At 37.5% G+C, this 19,674-nt stretch overlaps 1 protein-coding gene across 2 annotated transcripts in view; it reads right to left on the minus strand.

Annotated features, from left to right (window-relative positions):
• Positions 1 to 7,648: 7,648 nt before the first annotated feature.
• The window catches only part of Syt4 (Synaptotagmin 4), an 83,720-nt gene continuing 71,694 nt past the window's right edge, over positions 7,649 to 19,674 (minus strand). Inside the window, exon 4 of one of the 2 annotated variants that reach the window (XM_089255788.1) lies at positions 7,649 to 15,828. In XM_089255788.1, coding sequence (XP_089111914.1) covers positions 15,518 to 15,828 — 311 coding nt within the window. In that variant the 3' untranslated portion in view covers positions 7,649 to 15,517. The remainder of the gene's footprint in view (positions 15,829 to 19,674) is intronic. The other variant, XM_089255789.1, reaches the window with a different exon arrangement.

Below are 19,674 nucleotides of genomic sequence, written 5' to 3' on the forward strand. Positions count from 1 at the left end.
CAAAAATAACAAAAAATATTTATTTCTTTTTGGTTAATTTTTTTTTTTTTTCATTCAGTTCAATTTTCATATTTCAACATAATTCTGTACCAAAAAAACTAATCAGCGACCTCATAAAAAATTGTCTTCTTTGATTGTTTTTTCATGGTTTGATCGGATTTCAAAAAGAATATGAAAAACCATTTCACGTGGCCTATATACTATTACCATACGTCCCGTATTTTGCAAATCATTTCTGCATTTTCACATAATTTTCACATTACCGACATTTCGTTGTCAAAATTTTTTGTTTTTTTGCGTGTTTTCAACGAAGAATTTGAAGTTGAATTTTTATTTTTTATTGAAATCAAGGATTGATTCCTTAACAATCATGGCCGAGATATTTCGTTCAAACGAGAATGGAAGAAATTCATTTCAGCTCTCCCTAGTTAAGAAACTAGGAGAGCTTTCTTAACCTATTTTCTCATAATCGCGAAACTTCATTGTATCGCGGCTGCTTTTTACCAGATGGGGGGGGGGGGGCTCGGTGTTGAAATAATAGTGAGACCAGAGCCGTTCTTATATTATCGGGATTCAACGATTTAATGTATTCTGTGAGAAGAGGGGAATCAAAAATTCAGAATGAATGAAAGTCATGAACATTCAGACTAAATGAACCAAATAAATATATTCAAAATTGGTGAAATGTCAAAATAAAGGAAAAGAATAATTTCATAATTATTTCTTTCTACATGAAAATCCAGAATTATTGCTTCCTTGATGAAAGTCCTGAATTCCAGAATTATTTCGTTGAAGATGAAAATCCAGAATTATTTCTTTCATGGTGAAAATCTAAAATTTTCCAGAATTATTTCTTTCTAGATGAAAATCCAGAATTGCAGAATTATTCGTTCCCAGATAAAAATGCCGATTTACAGAATGGATGAAAATTCAGAATTTATGAAAGGAATAATTACAGAATTGATAAAAAATCTGCGTGAGAATCTCACGCAATAGAAGTGAAACTTCTAGATTTGACATGGCTAGATTCTCGAATTTTCGAAAATTTGTAATTATTATAAAAATGCCAATATAATATAAATTATGTCAAATAAAGTTTAAAAATGCGCTAAAAACAGCTTGCACGCGTAATATAATAACCTGACATCAATGTAGTTGAATAAAAATTTATTCAAAATAAAAAAAATTGCGTTATGACAGCGCAGCCAATTAGAAACTGACACTGTGACGTCACGAAACATGCGTTCACGTGCGAAATATGCTCATGTGTGGCCGAGGGAGTGAGGTGCGGCGTCACGGGGAGTAGGGAAAAGTAAATAAACTGTCTTTGTCGGACACAGTTCGACCCCTACCCACCAAACTTTACTTTCTCACGCGGCCGAATCCCCCCCCCCATCACCACCATAACCCATATGCTTCTCGAACCTTCATCACACAATCAGTTAGAGGAAAAAAGAAAGCGTTTCAGTTTTTATGATGAATTTCCTTTCCCTCGCAGAAATTCAGCCATGCTGCTATAGAGAGAGAGAGAGAGAGAAGTTTCACTTCAATAATTTCTCTCATAAATTCCAAATTGTCATCGTAAGTGCGGGGCTCTCCAAAACGCGTGGGCCCTGCGAGACTGCATCTGTCGCACACACCCCTGCATTGTAACCCTATGAGAGGAAGTTGTTTTTTCTTCTTCTCCGTTCTATCTATTCTTCTTGTTTAGGGATTTTCCCCTCACATGCAATGTATTTTTCTACTATACAGGGTGATTACTTAAGTGTTAAGTCCCTTGGCGAAGTTAGTAGTGAACCGTTGATCCCCAGACGATCCTCCTCGTTGAATCTTAGAAGAGGCGTAGTTTGTTTCTAATTAGAAAAAGTATCGAAATAACGTGTGGACCTCAGATACGTCATTCATATTGCAAGGGGTTTTGCGCAGTTATTAAAATGAAATTAACTTTTTATACGGACCCCCATGTCCTCAAAAACTCAATTAGAAAGTTGTTGCCCTGTCTCTGCTGAGGCCAACAGAGAAAATTTCACGTTTATAATCCACGTATATCTAAGTATAATCTGAGCGTATCTGAGATCTACTTGTTATTTGGATATTTTTTCTTCTTAGATATTTGAATCACTGAAAATGAAGGAAAGAATCGCATATGAGGAACGTAGCAGCTTGTCCATTAGATCATTGGCATACGCATGGGGGGGGGGGGTTATCCCATATTTGAGCCGAAATTATAGTGTTATTTTGCAGGAAAAACCGCAACTTCCCCCCTTCAGAAGAAAAAAAATTGAACCCCCCCCCCCTCCGTTCACCTTGAATAAATCCTGCGTACGCCTATGCATTAGATCAGTGGGTCTCAACCTGGTGGCCATATGGTCCCCTTGCGGTCCTGGGAAATTCTATGGCATGCCACGGGTGAAAACAAAATGAAAAGGAGCCACGGCAAGTTGTGATGAAGTGGGCCACATTGAGATGTGAACAAATAAAGTTTTCAAGTGAAATATGTTGGAAAAATGTGACTACTTTCAGAATCTAGCAGAGCTGTCCATGGATTAAACAGACAGAAAGCTGTGGTACTAAGCTGCAGTTACTTCCAGCTAAGTACGGGGCACCAGAACATCACTTTGTCCGAGGATCCTTGATAGTGAGACGGCTAATGCATCGAATCCCATAAGAAGGAAGCTCACCGAACTTCAGCCCAGGGTGGGTACGGACCCATAGTGATGTGTCGGGTTGTGTGATTGTGAAGTTCACTGGATCGCCCAGGATTTCACGCAGACCTATTTTTCCCATATAATTCGGCTCTTGAGAGGGATGGAAATCTCCCCATCCCTTTGGATCCGTGGCTGGCCAGGGTGTAACAGAGATCGATTTTATTTAAAAAATGTTTGTCCATTATAAATTTAGTTTTGAATAAATTCAATTCAGTAAGTAGAAATGGTCTCGCTCCTTCATGAGGGGTAGGAACTCCTAGGTAAGACGGGGGGGGGAGCACGAGAGGAAAACATGGCTCAAAGGGGGCCATGGGCTAAAAAGAGGTTGAGAACCACTGCATTAGATTATGCCAGGGGTTTTCACCGTATGACCGGCGGGCCATATGAGGCCCAGGAATCTTATTGCATTGTAATGAATTACACTGCAGTCATGAATTAAGGAAAATTCATATAATTTCAGAATAAATGAAAATTCATATTTTATTCCTATATATAACTAATCTCAGAATAACTAAAATCCTCCAATGTTATAGCCCCCCCCCCCCGTTTGACACGGAGCAATAGGTCCCATTGGGCATGCCTGTTAAGACGCCTATTGTCGGAAAGGTTTGAGATCCCTGGATTATGCGGTTCTTTCCTTCATTTTCAGCAACTATCTCTCTAAATGGGTTTTTTAGGACAGGGTGACCAAATAAAAAAAAATTTTATTTTAATTTTAATAACTTTATAACCCCTTGTAACATGAATGACGTATCTGAGGTCTATAGGCGTTATTTGAATATATTTTTTAAATTAGACGCATGCCTCTAGGATCAACGTTCGCTTTTGGCGATGCCCCGTATTTTCCCGTACGGGGAATCATAATGTCCCGTATTCTTTTAGAGGAAATTTGGTCAGTCTACCCATCAAGGGTGAGGCTTCTAGACTGGGCACCCGGAACGGTTTTCTTGTAATTTCTTTAGTTTTTCACACAATAAATTCCCTAGTGCCATCCGTGAGGAATCTGACCGGGAGGTGGGGGGGGGTCATCCAGCCAAAGATTCTAGCTCAAAAGGGGACCTGCTGGATATGGGATCCAAGCTATAAGTATCATAAATGTCTCACGAATAATGCCGATTCTCACTAGATTTCAAAGATTTCTGCTGAATGGAAGAAGCAGGTAAACTTTTCCTAACGATACACAGAAAAATCACCAATGAAAAAGGCAAAACTCCTTATGCATTTCTACCAGTGCCGTCTAAACGCACGGGCCCACCCGGGCACGGCTTGGGGGCCTCAAGAGTAGAGGGCCCCACAAAAATGAGATCCGGTTGAAATTTTCTATAATTCACCAGGTAGGGCCTCAGAAAAACCACTTGGTCCGGGGGGGGGGGGCATGATGCTCTTAAGACGGTCCTGATTTCGACACGCTATGAATGTCGTCTTAAGAGGATACAAAATATCACACCGACCAAGGATCCCACTTCCTGCTGAATACTCACTGTTTACAACAATTTGCTCGACTTGGTAAAAAGCGTACAACGTTAAAACAACGGGGGTATCATAATCGTAACACATAGTCACGTGACTATGCGACCCGTATTTCTCCTTATTTTTTGGTCTCTCGACATCTTTTGTACAGATGTCTCGTTTTTTTCATTGAAACTTAGAGCTTACATTTGTCACATTTACTGAAATCGTAGATGAAGAAATTATAATAAAATACATTAGACGCTCGTTATATAACGACCACGCGTTATTGCGACCGTTCCATTATAACGACACGTACGACAAATCGCGGATTTTTTTTCGCATTCACTTTTACTTTAATCATTTCATACGTAAATTCACGATGAGGAAACAAAAAAAGGGGGAAAAAACATAAAAAAAATCATAATTTTTACTTCATTCATCATTTCAGTTCATCCTGTGTTATTGTTATCTCCCATGCGATATAACAATGCGCGAAGACGATTGAATTCAATACAACTTCCGAACTCAGTTCTGACCTTCCCCCCCCCCTCCCTCCCCTATTGCAAAGCAATGTACAAAGTCCATATTTTTTTCACTTTCCAAAATTGTGATTGATTTCACTCCTGGTATTGCAGAATTTGGTAGATACATAAATACGCGGTGAATAATACACGTTATATAATTACAGTCGAATCCCGTTATAACGAACTCCAAGATACCGGAGAAATCACTTCGTTATAACGAAATTTCGTTGTAAAGGAATCCCAGGTTTTTGCATTATTCATATGTAAACTTATTAGGGGGGGGGGGATTAGGAAAGTGTTAGTTAAAACGAGATTTTCGCTATAACGGTATTCTTTAAAACGGGATTCGACTGTATTTCTATTCTCTAACCTCCTGATTCATTTTCACTGCAACTGCTTATGTAGGGAAAAAACTGTTGTTCCTTCACCATAGTAAACCCTGAAACACTTGAAATAGTGTTGACAGTATTGCTTTCTAGCTGATATTTTTGGAATGGGGGAGATTAGAAATGCGTATAACCCCCCCCCCCCCCCCTACATCTGGCATTGGCATTGACAGGGATTTTACAATTAGGCACGTAAATTAAAAAAAAGTGTTCTTGTTTTTGCTGTGTTTCTTCTCAACATTTCAAATTTAGTGATTTATATTAATATTTCTCAACCGCCGGGCCCTAACACCATGGCCCCCACAAAGGGTGGGGGGCTGACAGGACTCTAGCCCCGGGGCCCGGGACAGTTCTCATCACTTTTTTGCTTTTTCACGCTATAAATTAACTACAGAAGGGGTAACTACTTTAACCCGTAAAAAGTCTGACTAGGGGGCCCGCAAAAGATCCCAGCCTAGAGACCCCGCTCCAGGATGTGGGGGCCATGCCTAACACTAGTCCTACCGGGCAGTGAGTGATTCGCAGTTTCATTTTCCCAGTAATTTCTCGTTAGTTGTGTGTACGACCGGGCATTTTACGCAAAGGAGGTTCACCGGGCCACGGGTTTACAAAGGTTGAGAACCACTGATCTATATTCAGTACTTATAACCTGGGCCGAGGTACCCCAGGTCGATAAGATACTTGCCTAAAGTACCGCCTGTGGTGGTCGAGTGGTCATAGTGACGGACTCGCGTCGCGAGGTCCCAGGTTCGAACGCCACAGTGGTGGTTGGCTGAAGTTGGTTTTCTGTGGTTCCCAACTTCAAGGCGCGAATGCGAGTCGATCTCCGCTTTAAAAAGTCTCGCCACAGAGAGCAACAGACCTACAAGCAGTACAAATGTAATTCAATCATAACACATCACTCACTTCATTTCTGAAATATAGATGGCAGCACTGAAAAATCAAACACAACACTACATACGCACTCAGACTGTTAGGTACATACAGTTACACTTCCGGCACAACTCACTAGGTAGTAAATCACCCATAAATGGTGATAGACCTGAGTTGTACTCGGTTTGAAAGAAAAAGAAAGCCCAAAGAGTATATATATATATATATATATATATACCAAAGGATGTTTAGGGTTCATTCAAGTATTACGTCAGCAGCGAGGGGAGGGGTTTCGGATTTGCTGACTTTTGATGACAAGGGGGGGGGGGAGGGGGGTTTGAAGGTTGCTTACGTCATTTTTGAAGGTATGAAATATTCTAAGTTGCTGACGGGGGAGGGGGTCAGTGTTTTGCTGACTTTTGCTGACATGGGGGGGGGGTCAAAATGGCTGAAAATCTGCTTCGTAATACTTTAATGGCCCCTTAGAGGTGTCGCGAGTTCGATACCCTGTTCGTTCTTGTCAGAAAGTTTCCTGGCACAGGGGTACAACAGATACGGCGACATGACCGACAAATGATTGTTACCGTTCGGAGTTCCACATCGAGGGGTTAACGCACCAACCTCTCGGTGAGTATAGAAAAAGGCTGCTGTTCGGAATCGGCAATAAATTGTAGGTCCTGGTCCAATTAGCCCTCATGTGCAGAAAATGTCAGCCTCGCCCTTGTGAGGGCCATGTCCAAGATCCCCGGATGAGGACCATGCATTAAAAAAAGCACCGAAAGTCCCCGCTTATGACTCTGAAATGCACAAGATTCCCTGTTTTCAAGAATAAAGGAAAAAAAAAATCTTAGAATAGTTCATTTTCATTCCTGCAGATGGCAGAGCACTACCAAACTTACAAATTTCTTAAAGAAAAAAGCAAAAGCAAAACACACACGCATGAATCCCATCCGGGCAGGGGGCCCTAGGCTGTAATCTTCAGCTGGCCCCTCAGGTACTTTTGGTAGCGGACTTTTGATACTGGTGTCCAGATCCAGAAATTATGAATACATCCATATTAGAGAAATGGCTGGAGATTACATTGAAAGGAATACACGGTGATAACCTGTAGATAATAAATAATTTGTGATGTGTTTATGTAATTGCTACCTCTTCAAACCGGCTTACGGAAATTTCGCCTCAGACATTTTACCGTCCTAGGTGCATTTCGAACCCGGAAATTTCGGTCCTCACCGTATGAGTGACCAAGTGAGTGGATGGGTGACCGTATGAGTGAGTGAATGAATGACCGTAAGACAGACCAATCGAGTGATCATGAGACTGACCGTAAGACAGACCAAGTGACCACGTCAGTGAATGGCCATGAGACTGACCGAGGGTATGGGTGAGTGATCACATAAGTGAATGACCGTGAGACTGACCAAAGGTGTGGCTGGGTGACCGTATGAGTGAGAGACAGTATGTGACCGTATAAGAGATCAAGTGAGTGTGGTCACACATACGGTCACTAACTTGATCGCGAAAATGGTTACTCATACGGTCGGTCATTCAGTCACTCATACAGTCAATCGCACATTCACTTGGTTCCTCATACGGCCACTAACCAACCACTTGGTCACTCATGTCGTCAGAGCAGGCGAAATGATCGGAGGTGAAATTTCCGAACCCCTTAAAGGCATGAATAAACTCGACACAATGACAGCACTTCATTTCAACATATTTTTATTTCAACTTACCAGATACATATTACTATATAGCCCACAGGTTTTAGGTGGGAATGTTACATAATGGTGGTCCGAAGGAAAAAAAAAAGAGAAAACAACGTTTAATTGCACACAAAACACAGTTGTGACCTTTTGCACAGGAGGTCCATTTTTCGCATTATACATATATATTTTATTTTGTATATAGACATAACATTTTTTTTTTTAATTTTGCTTTTTACAAAGTATAGCTTACGCACACATGGATTAAGCTATGGAATTTTTTTTTTGCTTTTGTTCAATTTTATATACATGTTGTATAAGTAAAAACTGTAACATCAAATGCAGTCGTCGAATCACAATGTTCATGTTTATAATAAGTAATGAATTCTTCACCTTTTTGAGGGTAAGTAGTTTCATAAGGAAAAACATAACAGGAGTGCTTTCATTGTCAATTGTGATTCCAATTATTCCTCAAATTACAATTTTTTATGTATTTTTTTTAAATTTTAACATAGTGCTTGCTCCCCCGAACCCATATGGTACAGTTTTCTTAAGTTCCATTCACGTACGTGCGCTATAAACAGTCGCGGAATACATGGTATGTTCAAAAAAAAAAAAGCATCCATTTATTTTTTTTTCTTCAGACCCCACCAAATAAGTACGGATCCGGACGCGTATAAACAAATCCTACTTTTCTAGCGACAATATAGAAATTTCGCTCATCGTGATTGGTCGAAGTTAGTGATGAACCATTACGTCATACTTAATAGTGAAATACTTAGCGAAATTCTAATTTGGCGAAGTTGAGTGGTGTTTTTTTTTTCTATCGTTTCATTTTCGCACGTGGTTTCAGGCGGTTTTTTCGATCATCGAATTTCATTGTTTTATTTTATTAATTTCAAAAAGGCTTGAATTATATTATTATTTTCATAATTATTTCATTACTTTTTTGTAGCGTCAACTAAAAAGCATCAAGTGAGTTATTTGGCGAAATTCGGTCTCGCCAAAAGCTCTGCCCCTCGTGACGTCTTGCTATCTTTCTTGCTCGTAGTAACCAATCACCTGCGCGCTAATCCCTCGTGTGTTGCTAAGAGCAGGCCCGTCTTAAGAGCATCATAGGCCCCCCGGGCCAAGTGATTTTTCTGAGGTCCTACCGGGCAAATTCGCGAAAATTCCAACCAAATCTCATTTTTGTGAGGCCCCTTATCTCTTGAGGCCCCCAGGCCGTGCCCGGGTGGGCTCATGCCTTAAGACGGCACTGGCTAAAGTGTAGGAATTGTAAATACGCGATCCGGACAATCCGATTAATCTCGACAGCCAAAATCTTGGAAGAGAAATCCAAAGATCCCATCAGCCGAAATTTCCACAAAAGACGAAATCCCGACAGCTCAAAACCCCAACATCACTGAAATCCCGGCAGTGGAAATCACAAGCTGACAGTCGATATCCCGACAAGTTAAAATCCCTACAGTCGAAATACTGATAACTCAAAATCCCGACATCACTAAAAAATTCGAACAACCTGTTTTTTTTTTTCAAATTTTCTTTCTCATTTATATATAAATATTATCTATATATAGAATGAAAGTTCTGAGGGGAGATCGATAGAAGATCGAAATCCCGGAAGCTGAAAATCCCGACATCACTGAAAAAAATCCTGATTTATAAATTTCATTTCTTATAGGATAAAAGTGTTGAGGGAATCGATAAATGACACACCGTTTATAAATTACACAATTTCTTTTTGCGTTTGCTTTATAATCACAGCTTGGATTTACTAAATACAAAACAAAATAATTATGCAGATTATCAAAGTCATCAGCAAGGATATTCGATGAGATTTGTGCGCGTGTAAATATGCGTTAATGATTGATAAAAAAAACATATCGATAATAGCCACTGGAAAGATCTAGGACGACTCATCATCCGCCATTACTGCGCACTGTGTGACGTCAATATTATCACTACAACCAATAGCTGTCCTCTATGCCGTTTTTTTTTAACGATCAGACGTCACTTTGACGTCACATTGAACAGAAAACTTGTTTTCCTACCCTCGCTAGGGTTTCAAGGAGTCTTAATTAATTGAGCCTAATATAAATTGAGTTAATCAGTATCTAATATTAGTTTAGAAATCGATTTTGGTTCTGTGGGGATTTTACGGTATTGTCAGAAATTCTGGCTGTTGAGATTTAAATTTTGCCAAGATTTCGGGCTGCGAGGATTTCGGTATTACCTTTATTTCGTACGTCGAGATTGAAGTTTTGCCAAGATTTTGGGATGTTGGGATTTCCGTATCGTCTTCATTTCGGATGTTGGGATTAAAGATTTTCCCAGATTCTTTGGGTAGTTGGGATTTCTGTATTACCTTAATTTTTCCGTTGTTGGGATTTGCCAGGATTTTGGGATGTCGAGATTCTGGCATTGTCAGGACTACGGATGAAGGGGATTTTGTCCCAGATTTCCTAATCGGCTATCTCGGAATCTAAAATAGCTCTCAAGAAAACCTTATGCATCGGTGATAATAAATAGATTCAGCACATAGGTGATTCAATCACAAATAGGAGACTGATTAAGGTAATAATCGGGTTTAATAATTGTCTCAAAAATTCCTGGTAAGCATTCCTTTAAGCATTTGTATCTCATTTTTGCCCACCATCGTAAAAATAAGCAATGACCCTATTGGACACAGTACTTGAAAATTGAATAGACCTTGCAAGTAATAATGCATTTTTTTTCCTCTACGTTATGTAATTATTGTATTGATTAACAATGCGTTAATAGCTCCAACTGATATGATTCTAATTTTGCGGATTTATTTGACATTTTTTATAGATAAAAAGGCAAATTTTAATATAGCAAAAATAATTTTTCTTCTTGCCGTTTATTTATTTCACGTGTATTCTTCTTTTTTTTTTCCTGTGTGTATGTTGTAATTTATTCTGTGTTTTATAAATAACAATTATTATTAAGCAAGTTTTCATTTCAGAAAACTGCCCGAAAAAAATGGAAAAAAAATTGCCCGAATAATACTTGTTAAATTTAGTTTAAAGCTCTGATTTATCTTTTGTTTAAGGTCAGTTTTTTTTTTTTTTTTGCAATCATTTTTATTAAATGATTCACAAATATGCTATTGCCATTTCTAAAATAAGGACCGTTTTGGCAATACATTTTTAAAACTCGCGCGTTTGTGATTTTGCATATGCGCGCGCTCTCCAGGCATCCCCCTTGCGCACAAAAAGATGCCAGTTTGAATCACGTTGACAATTCGAAAGCTTCTTGTCAAGTGATTGTCGACGTGATTCGAAATTGCGTCTGTTCGTGTGGAAGGGATGAAAGAGTAGTGCAAGTAATTTTGCGCATGGGCGAAACTATTAACCCACGAATTCCAAAAAAAAAGGAAAGACCATGATCCTCACTTATACAAAATATCCCTCTCCTAATTTTGCTATATAAGCTATATCATTAATTTTTTTTATTCTCCATTATTAACATTTAACGGCAAATAGATGTAAATTAGGGCTGTAGTTTTCATAAAAATGTATAAGATTCGTCAGTGAGGTTATTTAGTGACGTTTCCGTGAGAGTGCGCCTTATTTTTTGTTTTAGGCCGATCCTCAAACGTTTCTTAATCCTTCACCCCATCAACACTCTAAACATCCATTTTCTTGCTGATAAAAGCTCCTCAGACTAATCCCTGCTTTAGGATTAACCGATGAATTTCATGTATAGAATCATTTCATTTCCGGAGAAATGAAAATCTGTAATTGTACTTTTTAGTGTTAGCCGGGAGCTATAAGAGTCCTCATCATTGATCTGATATTTTTATCATTCCTATAATTGGCCAATACTTCTCGAATCAGTAAGATAATATACGGGTTATTTGAACAGAAATGATTGATTCATTAATAATACCAGTTCGAAAATCGAACGATTGAATCACGAATTAGTTAAGGCATTTCTGTATATTCCAGGTTAGGATCAAAAACAGGTTAGAGTGTTCTGACCTCAATTTCACACCCATTACATCAGATAATGTCGATTTTCCAAATATTAGAAAAAACCATGAAAATGTGAAAACGGTACCAAGTCATAATGATTTCAGCTCCACTACCATCTCATGAACTCAGCTGGGTTGATTATATAGGCGTGTACATTAGAGGAACTTATGGTGACACGTATAGATTTTCGGAACCTCCAGAAAATAAATAGCGTACGAAATATGGTTGCTCAGATTTGAGGCGTATAAAATTAAAGAGCTTCTATGATGGTGTATGTAAAATTGAGGAGCTAATGATGGGGCACGTGTAGATTTTTTGAACCTCCAGAGAAGAGCTTACAGAATTTGGAAGAATCAGATTACACACACAGGCGTGTAAAATTAACATGCTTTTAATGACGCGTGTAGATTTGAGGAGTTTATGATGGTGCGTGTAGATTTGAGGATCTTATGATGGCGCGTGTAGATTTGAGGAGTTTATGATGGTGCGTGTAGATTTGAGGATCTTATGATGGCGCGTGTAGATTTGAGGAGTTTATGATGGTGCGTGTCGATTTTTGGAACTTCCAAAAGAAAACTTTTGGGAAATGAAAAGGAACTTAAAAGAAGAGAGAATATACTAAATTGGTAGCTCAGATATAAGAGGTGTGTAAGTTTGAGCAGTTCATGATGACGCGTGTAGATTTTTGGGACCCCTCCCCAGAGAATAGCATACTGAATGTGATAGCTGTGACTTGTTTATATGGTGGTGACTTGGTACCCTTGCTTTCGACATTTGCGATGCATCATTCATATTGCAACACCTCTGAATATAGTGTTCATACGTTCCTCTCTCCCAACTTTAAATAATAATTTTTTGGCACTCTTTCATCGCTTTTTTATTGCATATATGCATATATATGACACACGTATATGCATCTTAATTTAAAAAATAATGTTATGTACATCAGGAAATAGATTTTTTTTTTGATTTGCTGCAAGCAAACAGAAAAAAAAAGTGATTTTTTTCATATATTTTATTTACATCAAGCAAATTAAATGCCTCTCATTATAGATTAATTTTCTTTTTTGATTCGTTTGGCTGATATGCTAATGTTAATAAGTTTTGAGCCAAATTCTTCGAGTAAATCACCATAACTATGCCAAATAATGCCAGTGCGATGGGAAATCAATCCAAGGAAATAAATATTTGCTGGTCATCCTAAAACTCTCGTTTCTGTTCCGAAATTTCAATTTCCATCCGCGAACACAAGAAATTTGGATCGATTCGTTAAATTGACGCTAAATTTTATTGCCTCAAAGTTTTCATTTTGCTTATATCTAATATAATTTAATTAACTAATAATTAAAGTTATCAAGTTCTTGTATGTAATGCCGAGGAACCATTTTCTAGCAGAGTATGAGTTTTCAACACTTTCTTTAACATCATCCAACATTATATATATCCTGGTTTAGGCTTTTGCACTAGGGGAGTATTCAACCTATTCCGAGTTACGCGCAACGCTTGTGGCCCCGGGTAACACATTCTTCAACGCATGTGGCCCTCGGAGCTTTTTTTTTTTCCCCCGTGGCCCGTCGGAACAGAAGGCAAACATATAATTACGGAAATTCTTAAACATAGTTTTAAGTCTTTCAAATTATTTATAAAAGAATTAATTTCAGAAGTTGAAACAGAGAAAGACCAATTAATAGTTTCAGAATTTATGAAAGAAATTATTTCATAATCGATGAAAATTCATATTTAACGGAAAATATTATTCAGGAATTGGTTAAAAAAAAATAATTTCATAACTAATTTCAGAATTCAACGATAAATAATTTTAGAATCAATGAGAGAAATAATTACAGAATTGGAGAAAATTCGTATAATTAATGGTAAAAACACTTTCAGAATGATTCTTAATTGAAATTATTTCTATCGATAATAATTGAAACGCTTATTGATAGAAATGATTTGAGAATTAATGTGAATTCACATTCCATGAATGAAATAATTTGAGAATTATGTGAATTCACATTCCATGAAAGAAATAATTTGAGAATTAATGAAAATTCAAAATTAACAGGAAAAAGATTTGTAGAATTATTTGAATAAACAGTTACAGGAGTTAATGAGAAAAATAATTACAGAATTAATGGGAAAAATAATTACAGAATTAATGAGAAAAATAATTACAGAATTAATGGAAAATAATTACAGAATTAATGAGAAATAATTACAGAATTAATGAAAAATAATTACAGAATTAATGAAAAATAATTACAGAATTAATGAAAAATAATTACAGAATTAATGAAAAATAATTACAGAATTAATGAAAAATAATTACAGAATTAATGAAAAATAATTACAGAATTAATGAAAAATAATTACAAAATTGATTAATGAAAAATACTTCCAGAGTTATTGAAAGATACAATTTCAGAATTAATGAAAATTCATATTCATGAAAACACTTTTTTCAGAATTAACGCAAATTCATAGTCAATGAAAGAAATGATTTCAGAATCAATCAAAATTCCTATTCATTGAAAGAAATAATTTCAGAATCGATGAAAATTCATATTTAATGAAAGAAATGGTTCAACGAAAAAACTAATCTCAGAACTAACGGAATTCTTTTGGTAAATGACTCGGGCTCTGAACATGAGTCCCGTTGGCTCACCCTTTAAGAAGTCACTGTACATTATATCCAAAGCCTCACCTAGAAACAAAAAATGACCTCGTCACCCGGGGCAAGTATTCATTTCCGCGCCCTATCGTCGTAATTTTGAAGGAATGAAGACTAAACTTGTTGCTCTTCCTTGTCCAGCAACCTGGGCATCAGACGCTCCCCTAGTTGCGGTCACTCATATTGAGTTCACGTATATCTAGATACCACCTCGCAATTCTAAATACCAGAATATAATGCTGGCTTGCGGGCTTCATGGGAATTTTCAGTTTGGCCCGCAATGTCTGAAACATTGAAAAACCCTTGGTCTAAGCAAATCCTTAGAAGAGCACTCGTTCGGAAACTTCAACGTATGACTGAATTAAAACTAGCATAGTGCTAATGTGTTCAATCAAGGGAGTACACGAGTACGAAATCGAGCACAAATCACCGAGCACTGCGTTACTCGCGAGCACACAACAGGTCGAAAAATCCCGTTTTCAGACATCCTGCTCCATGTAAATGGAAATCAAAACCAGTTATAAACGTACTGTAAAAATTAGTCTGAGCATTAAACACATGGTGATGCTTCAATATGTACATCACAAGGTTCGTATATTTTTTTCCCCTCAACCCTCTAATTTACATCTAATTCAATGTTTGTGCTTTATAATTATCAGTAAGGAATTGCTTTACATTCAATTCAAGCATTAAAGGGGGGAAAAAACCATCATTTTCCTCCGAGGATATTCCCTAAAAAACACTGGGAAAATGTGTATATATAGGTAAATATTTCTACGAAGCGACGATGATATCACCACTTAATTAATATTTATATATGAAAAAAGCAGTTACAACATACAGAGCTTATAAGATGACACCTATACAGAGGCTCCCATATAATATATGTATTTTTAACGTCCAAAATGTTTAGACCTTTCCTTAGGCCTAACCCCTAAAAATTAATGGGTCTTTAAATATGCCATAAATGGCAACTTAAAGCCCCCCCCCCCACCGAAAAAAAAAGTAAACCAACAGCGGAAATTCAAAGGACCCCGGCAAACCCCTTTTAATTGTTTATGTTTCCATATTTTTTGCTTTGTTTACATGCAGGGGGAGAAAAAAAAAGGCCGCTTTTTTGCATTTTTCTTTTAAAAATTACTTAATCGATTATTATTGTTATTTTAATTAATGTAGCTCTCGGCCGAGTCACTCACTCACTCCCTGAGTTTGTGCCACTCGGCTATTTGGCGCCTGGGCGAGACGCAGACCTCGTTCCAGTGCTGCTGGGCCGCTTCCCCGGAGCACTTTGCTCCGAGCTCGAGCCTTCCGATCACCTCGTTCTTGGTGACTCGGTCCCAATCCAAGACCAGGAACTCGAGGCTTATGTTTTCCAGGCCCTCGTTGTAAGGGACTTCGAAGACGAAGGATTCATTGAAAACCGGGTTCGTCGTGCGCTTCTTCACGTGGGTCTTTTTCTTGGCGATGCGTTGGTTGTTGTAGAGCAGATATATTTTCACGTAAGGATCTGAAAGTGATAATAATAATAATAATTAGTATTATTATACATGTTGTTATCAATGTAACTTCAAAAGATTAGTGAAATATTTTCAAGTGGAGTTGAAATAATTAGCATTGCTATTTAAGGGACTCGTCCTTAAGTTACTATTCAAGGGACGAGTCCTTTTAATAACCTGAAATGTCAGAGTGTGTTAGCAATCAGAAAATCATGACCACCATTTCCACATCACGGTTTTATTTAGGGAAAAGTAATTGGTCACGTGTATCCACTGCAACAAGGTAAAAAGATTCAGTCAAGAATGAAGGATTCAAGCCATCATAATTGCCCGTCATTATCATTCTGCGACAAATCGCGATCCCGTACGCATGTATACCCAATAATATAATAACTAATGTACAGGGTGTCCTCCAAGTGCTAATGCGACCTGTATTTCATAAACTCTGTCGTGGAGGTATACTTTCAATTTGAAAAATGCTCAAAAGGCATTCACAAATTACCCTGTACCAGTTTTAAGAGTGTAAATACAGTTTGTGAGAAGATAAAAAATTCTAAATTTTTATACGGTCCTCCTTATCCTCTAACTTCCGATTAGGAAGTTGTTTTGCCGTGTATCCCCTGAGCCCAACGAAAAAAATTCCAAGTTTCTAAGTGCAATATTCGCCGACATATTCTCTAATTCAAAAAGCGGAGAAAAGTTGGGAAAGGACAGCATAAATGGGGGAAAGGAGCGTGTCCAGGGACGCCAGAAGTCAAAAATGTTTTGTATCGCTCGAGTAATGAACATAATATTCACTTGAATATGTATGAAGACCATACGTCACACATTCAAGAAAAATGTCCCGTTTTTAGTAAATCTCCCGTCGCCCTAACTGAGGGGTATGAGCTATATTTGAATGATGATTTGTGTTGCTGAGCAATACCATTCAAATGACTGGTGTTTAGCAACATGAGCATATATGTTCCGGCGTTCCTGAGCTTGTTCGTTTCTTTTTTGCTGTTCCTTCATAACGTTTCCCCGATTTTCGAATTAAAATATCTTGGCGAATATTGCTTATATATCTTGGCCACTTAGAAACATGGAATTATTTCTGTTGGCCTGAGGAGGTATAGGGCGACAACTTTCTAATTGGAAATTAGAGAACAATGGAACAGCATAATCATGTATATATTTTTTATTTTGTTACACACTGTATTTTCACTCTCAAAACTGGTGCAGGGTAATTTTAGAACGCCTGTTTAGCATTTTTTAAATTGGAATCGTACACCTCTACGACGGATGGTTGATGAGATAAAAGCCACATTAGCACTTAGAGGACACCCTGTATAATTATTATAAAACTTGAAAACATAGCAGCCGTTATCATGGAACATAAAATTTACACCGGTGTGCAGCATGAAAATAAGAGAGTAACAGGCCTACAACGATTAATTATTCAATCATTACACTTCACTCATAGTTAGAAAAACTGGTGGCAGATGGCAGCACTACACATAACAAGCATTACACAGAAACAAACTTCACGTCAGGTTTCACTACACGTACACACACATTCCCGCATGTACCAATTCGTTAGAAGTTCCGCATAGGAATATGGACGAGGTACATGTGTGGTATAGTAGCATGAAAATGAACAGTAATTTTCATGCTGCACGATGGCTTAAAACCAACAACTAATTTTACTTTAAGAATTGTAACAATCGCCGTGCGACGATTGCCATTGGTCTTACAATATTGTTATTGTAATTATTCTAATGCAGGGGTTCTCAACCGGTGCTCCGCGGTGGCTCGAGGAAAATAATATAAATCAGTAAATTTGATAGATAAATGAATGAAAGAGGCCTACAAGGTTCTGCCATAAAAATTATGTACAGAAAAGGGCTCCTCGAGTTAAACAGGGCTCCGACATAGAAATTATATACTGGATAGGGCTCCGCGAGTCAAGAAAGATTGAGAACCGCTGTTCTAATGTATTGCAATTACACAATTGTTATTCGCCTTCTATACAAAACTTAAGAATTGTTTTGTTTATATTGATAGGTGGCAGCAGGAGTTTCAGATTGCGAGATCGCGGCAAACTTGAAAACACGGAAAGAGGAGAAGAGGAGGGGTGGGGGGGGGGAACGACGCATAAAATCTACATTGGTGAGCAGCATGAAAATGAACAATTTTCGGTAAGTCTAATTCCGATACCTGAAATATCTCTTTAAGTCGAAAATTTTTCATTCTGCCCTAAAACTTTTCTTGTACTTTAGCGTTAAAATTTTCCATCAACTCGAAGTTTTCAGGAATGAGAGAAATTGGAACACAAAATAGCATTTGGTAATGATGTAATTTAGCATTCAGCAATAGAATTTAGCAGATTCATTTGTCCACTTGCAAAAAAAAGTGAAAGACTTTTTCACGAAGAAAGAACAAAAAAAGAGAGACAAAAATCACTGCATTTTTGACAGAAAATAATTTTGTATTCACTTTATTTATAATTGGTTTTATTTATACGAGTATATAATGGGTCACAGAGTATATGTATTTATGTGTGTACTTATGTGTATGTTTGTATCTGTATATATGTTTGTGCTTTTGCGATTTGTTTATTAAAAAAAATTAAATATGATTAAATTAGGATAAACTTATCTGTTCGAATTTCTTCATCTCGAGTAGTTGTTGTTGTGCTAATACGATATTCGTATAAATAGTGCTGTTATTTTAATAAATCTGTCTTTTCTCCCCACTCTGAAATCGGAATTTCTGATAAGTAGAACAAACGATAACTCGAAGATTTTTGACGGCTGTTGCACAACCTACTTATCGAGATTTGACTGTATATCGTGTCCCCTCATGTCAGAAGCAGAATGTGCAATGTCCTCGGAAAAAAAAAAAAAAGAGAACGTGGGAAATGACGTTTTTGAATGGTCACTTTGCCCATGTTACTCCATGGAAGTTATTTTCCTAAAATGTGTTTCAATAGGGATACACATTTGCGTTTTAAGCAAGACTTAGATACTAAAATAAGGTATCCAACAGCTGATAAAAAAAAAGGGAGGGGGTGGGAATTCGCACATTCGTGCTTCTGGCATGAGGGAGCGATATAATATCATACCAAATTTTATTTCAATGCTGCACACCAGTTTTTTACTTCAACCAACCGATTTTACTTTACGAATAGTTTTGTTTGGATAGATGAATGCAGAGGTCCCACATCAAAAAATACCAAAATGCTGGAAATCTGGGCAAGCTTGAAAACATTTGGGATAGAAGAGCGTTAACAGCGTTTAACGTTGTTCTCTTTCCCGAATTTCCTCCATTTTTCGAATTCGTATATCTCTGTGAATATTGCATTCAGAAACATGGAATTCTTTATCTTGGAATCAAGACAGACATGTTGAACTAGAATACTTTCTAATTGAACCTTAGAGCACAGGGGTACCGTATAAAAAGGTAGATTTTTTTATTTTGTTAGACACTGTATTTTCCCTCTCAAAACTGGTACAGGGTAATTTAATGCCAGTTGAGCATTTTTGAAACTGGAATCATACCTCTACGACGGACGGTTGATGGCATAAAGGTCGTGCTAGCACTTAAAAGGACACCCTGTATAATATCATACCATATGTTCATTTTCATGCTACTATACACGGTTTAAAACCAACAACCAATTTTATTTCCAGAAATATTTAAGCGTTTTGTTATTTGATAGGTGGCAGCACAGGTCCTAGACCAAAATTGTAATTGCTGAAATTCTTCGGTAAACATAAGAACATAGTAACCGGAATTATATGGTGCATAAAATTTACACCGGTGTTGAGAATAAAAATGAACAAAAAATATTATGGTGTATATAACATATTGTTCAT

Source organism: Pholcus phalangioides, unplaced genomic scaffold (genome assembly GCF_987345545.1).
Source record: "Pholcus phalangioides strain wild (caught in Gottingen) unplaced genomic scaffold, Ppha-v1.0 ptg000172l_1, whole genome shotgun sequence".
NCBI classification, from domain to species: domain Eukaryota; kingdom Metazoa; phylum Arthropoda; class Arachnida; order Araneae; family Pholcidae; genus Pholcus; species Pholcus phalangioides.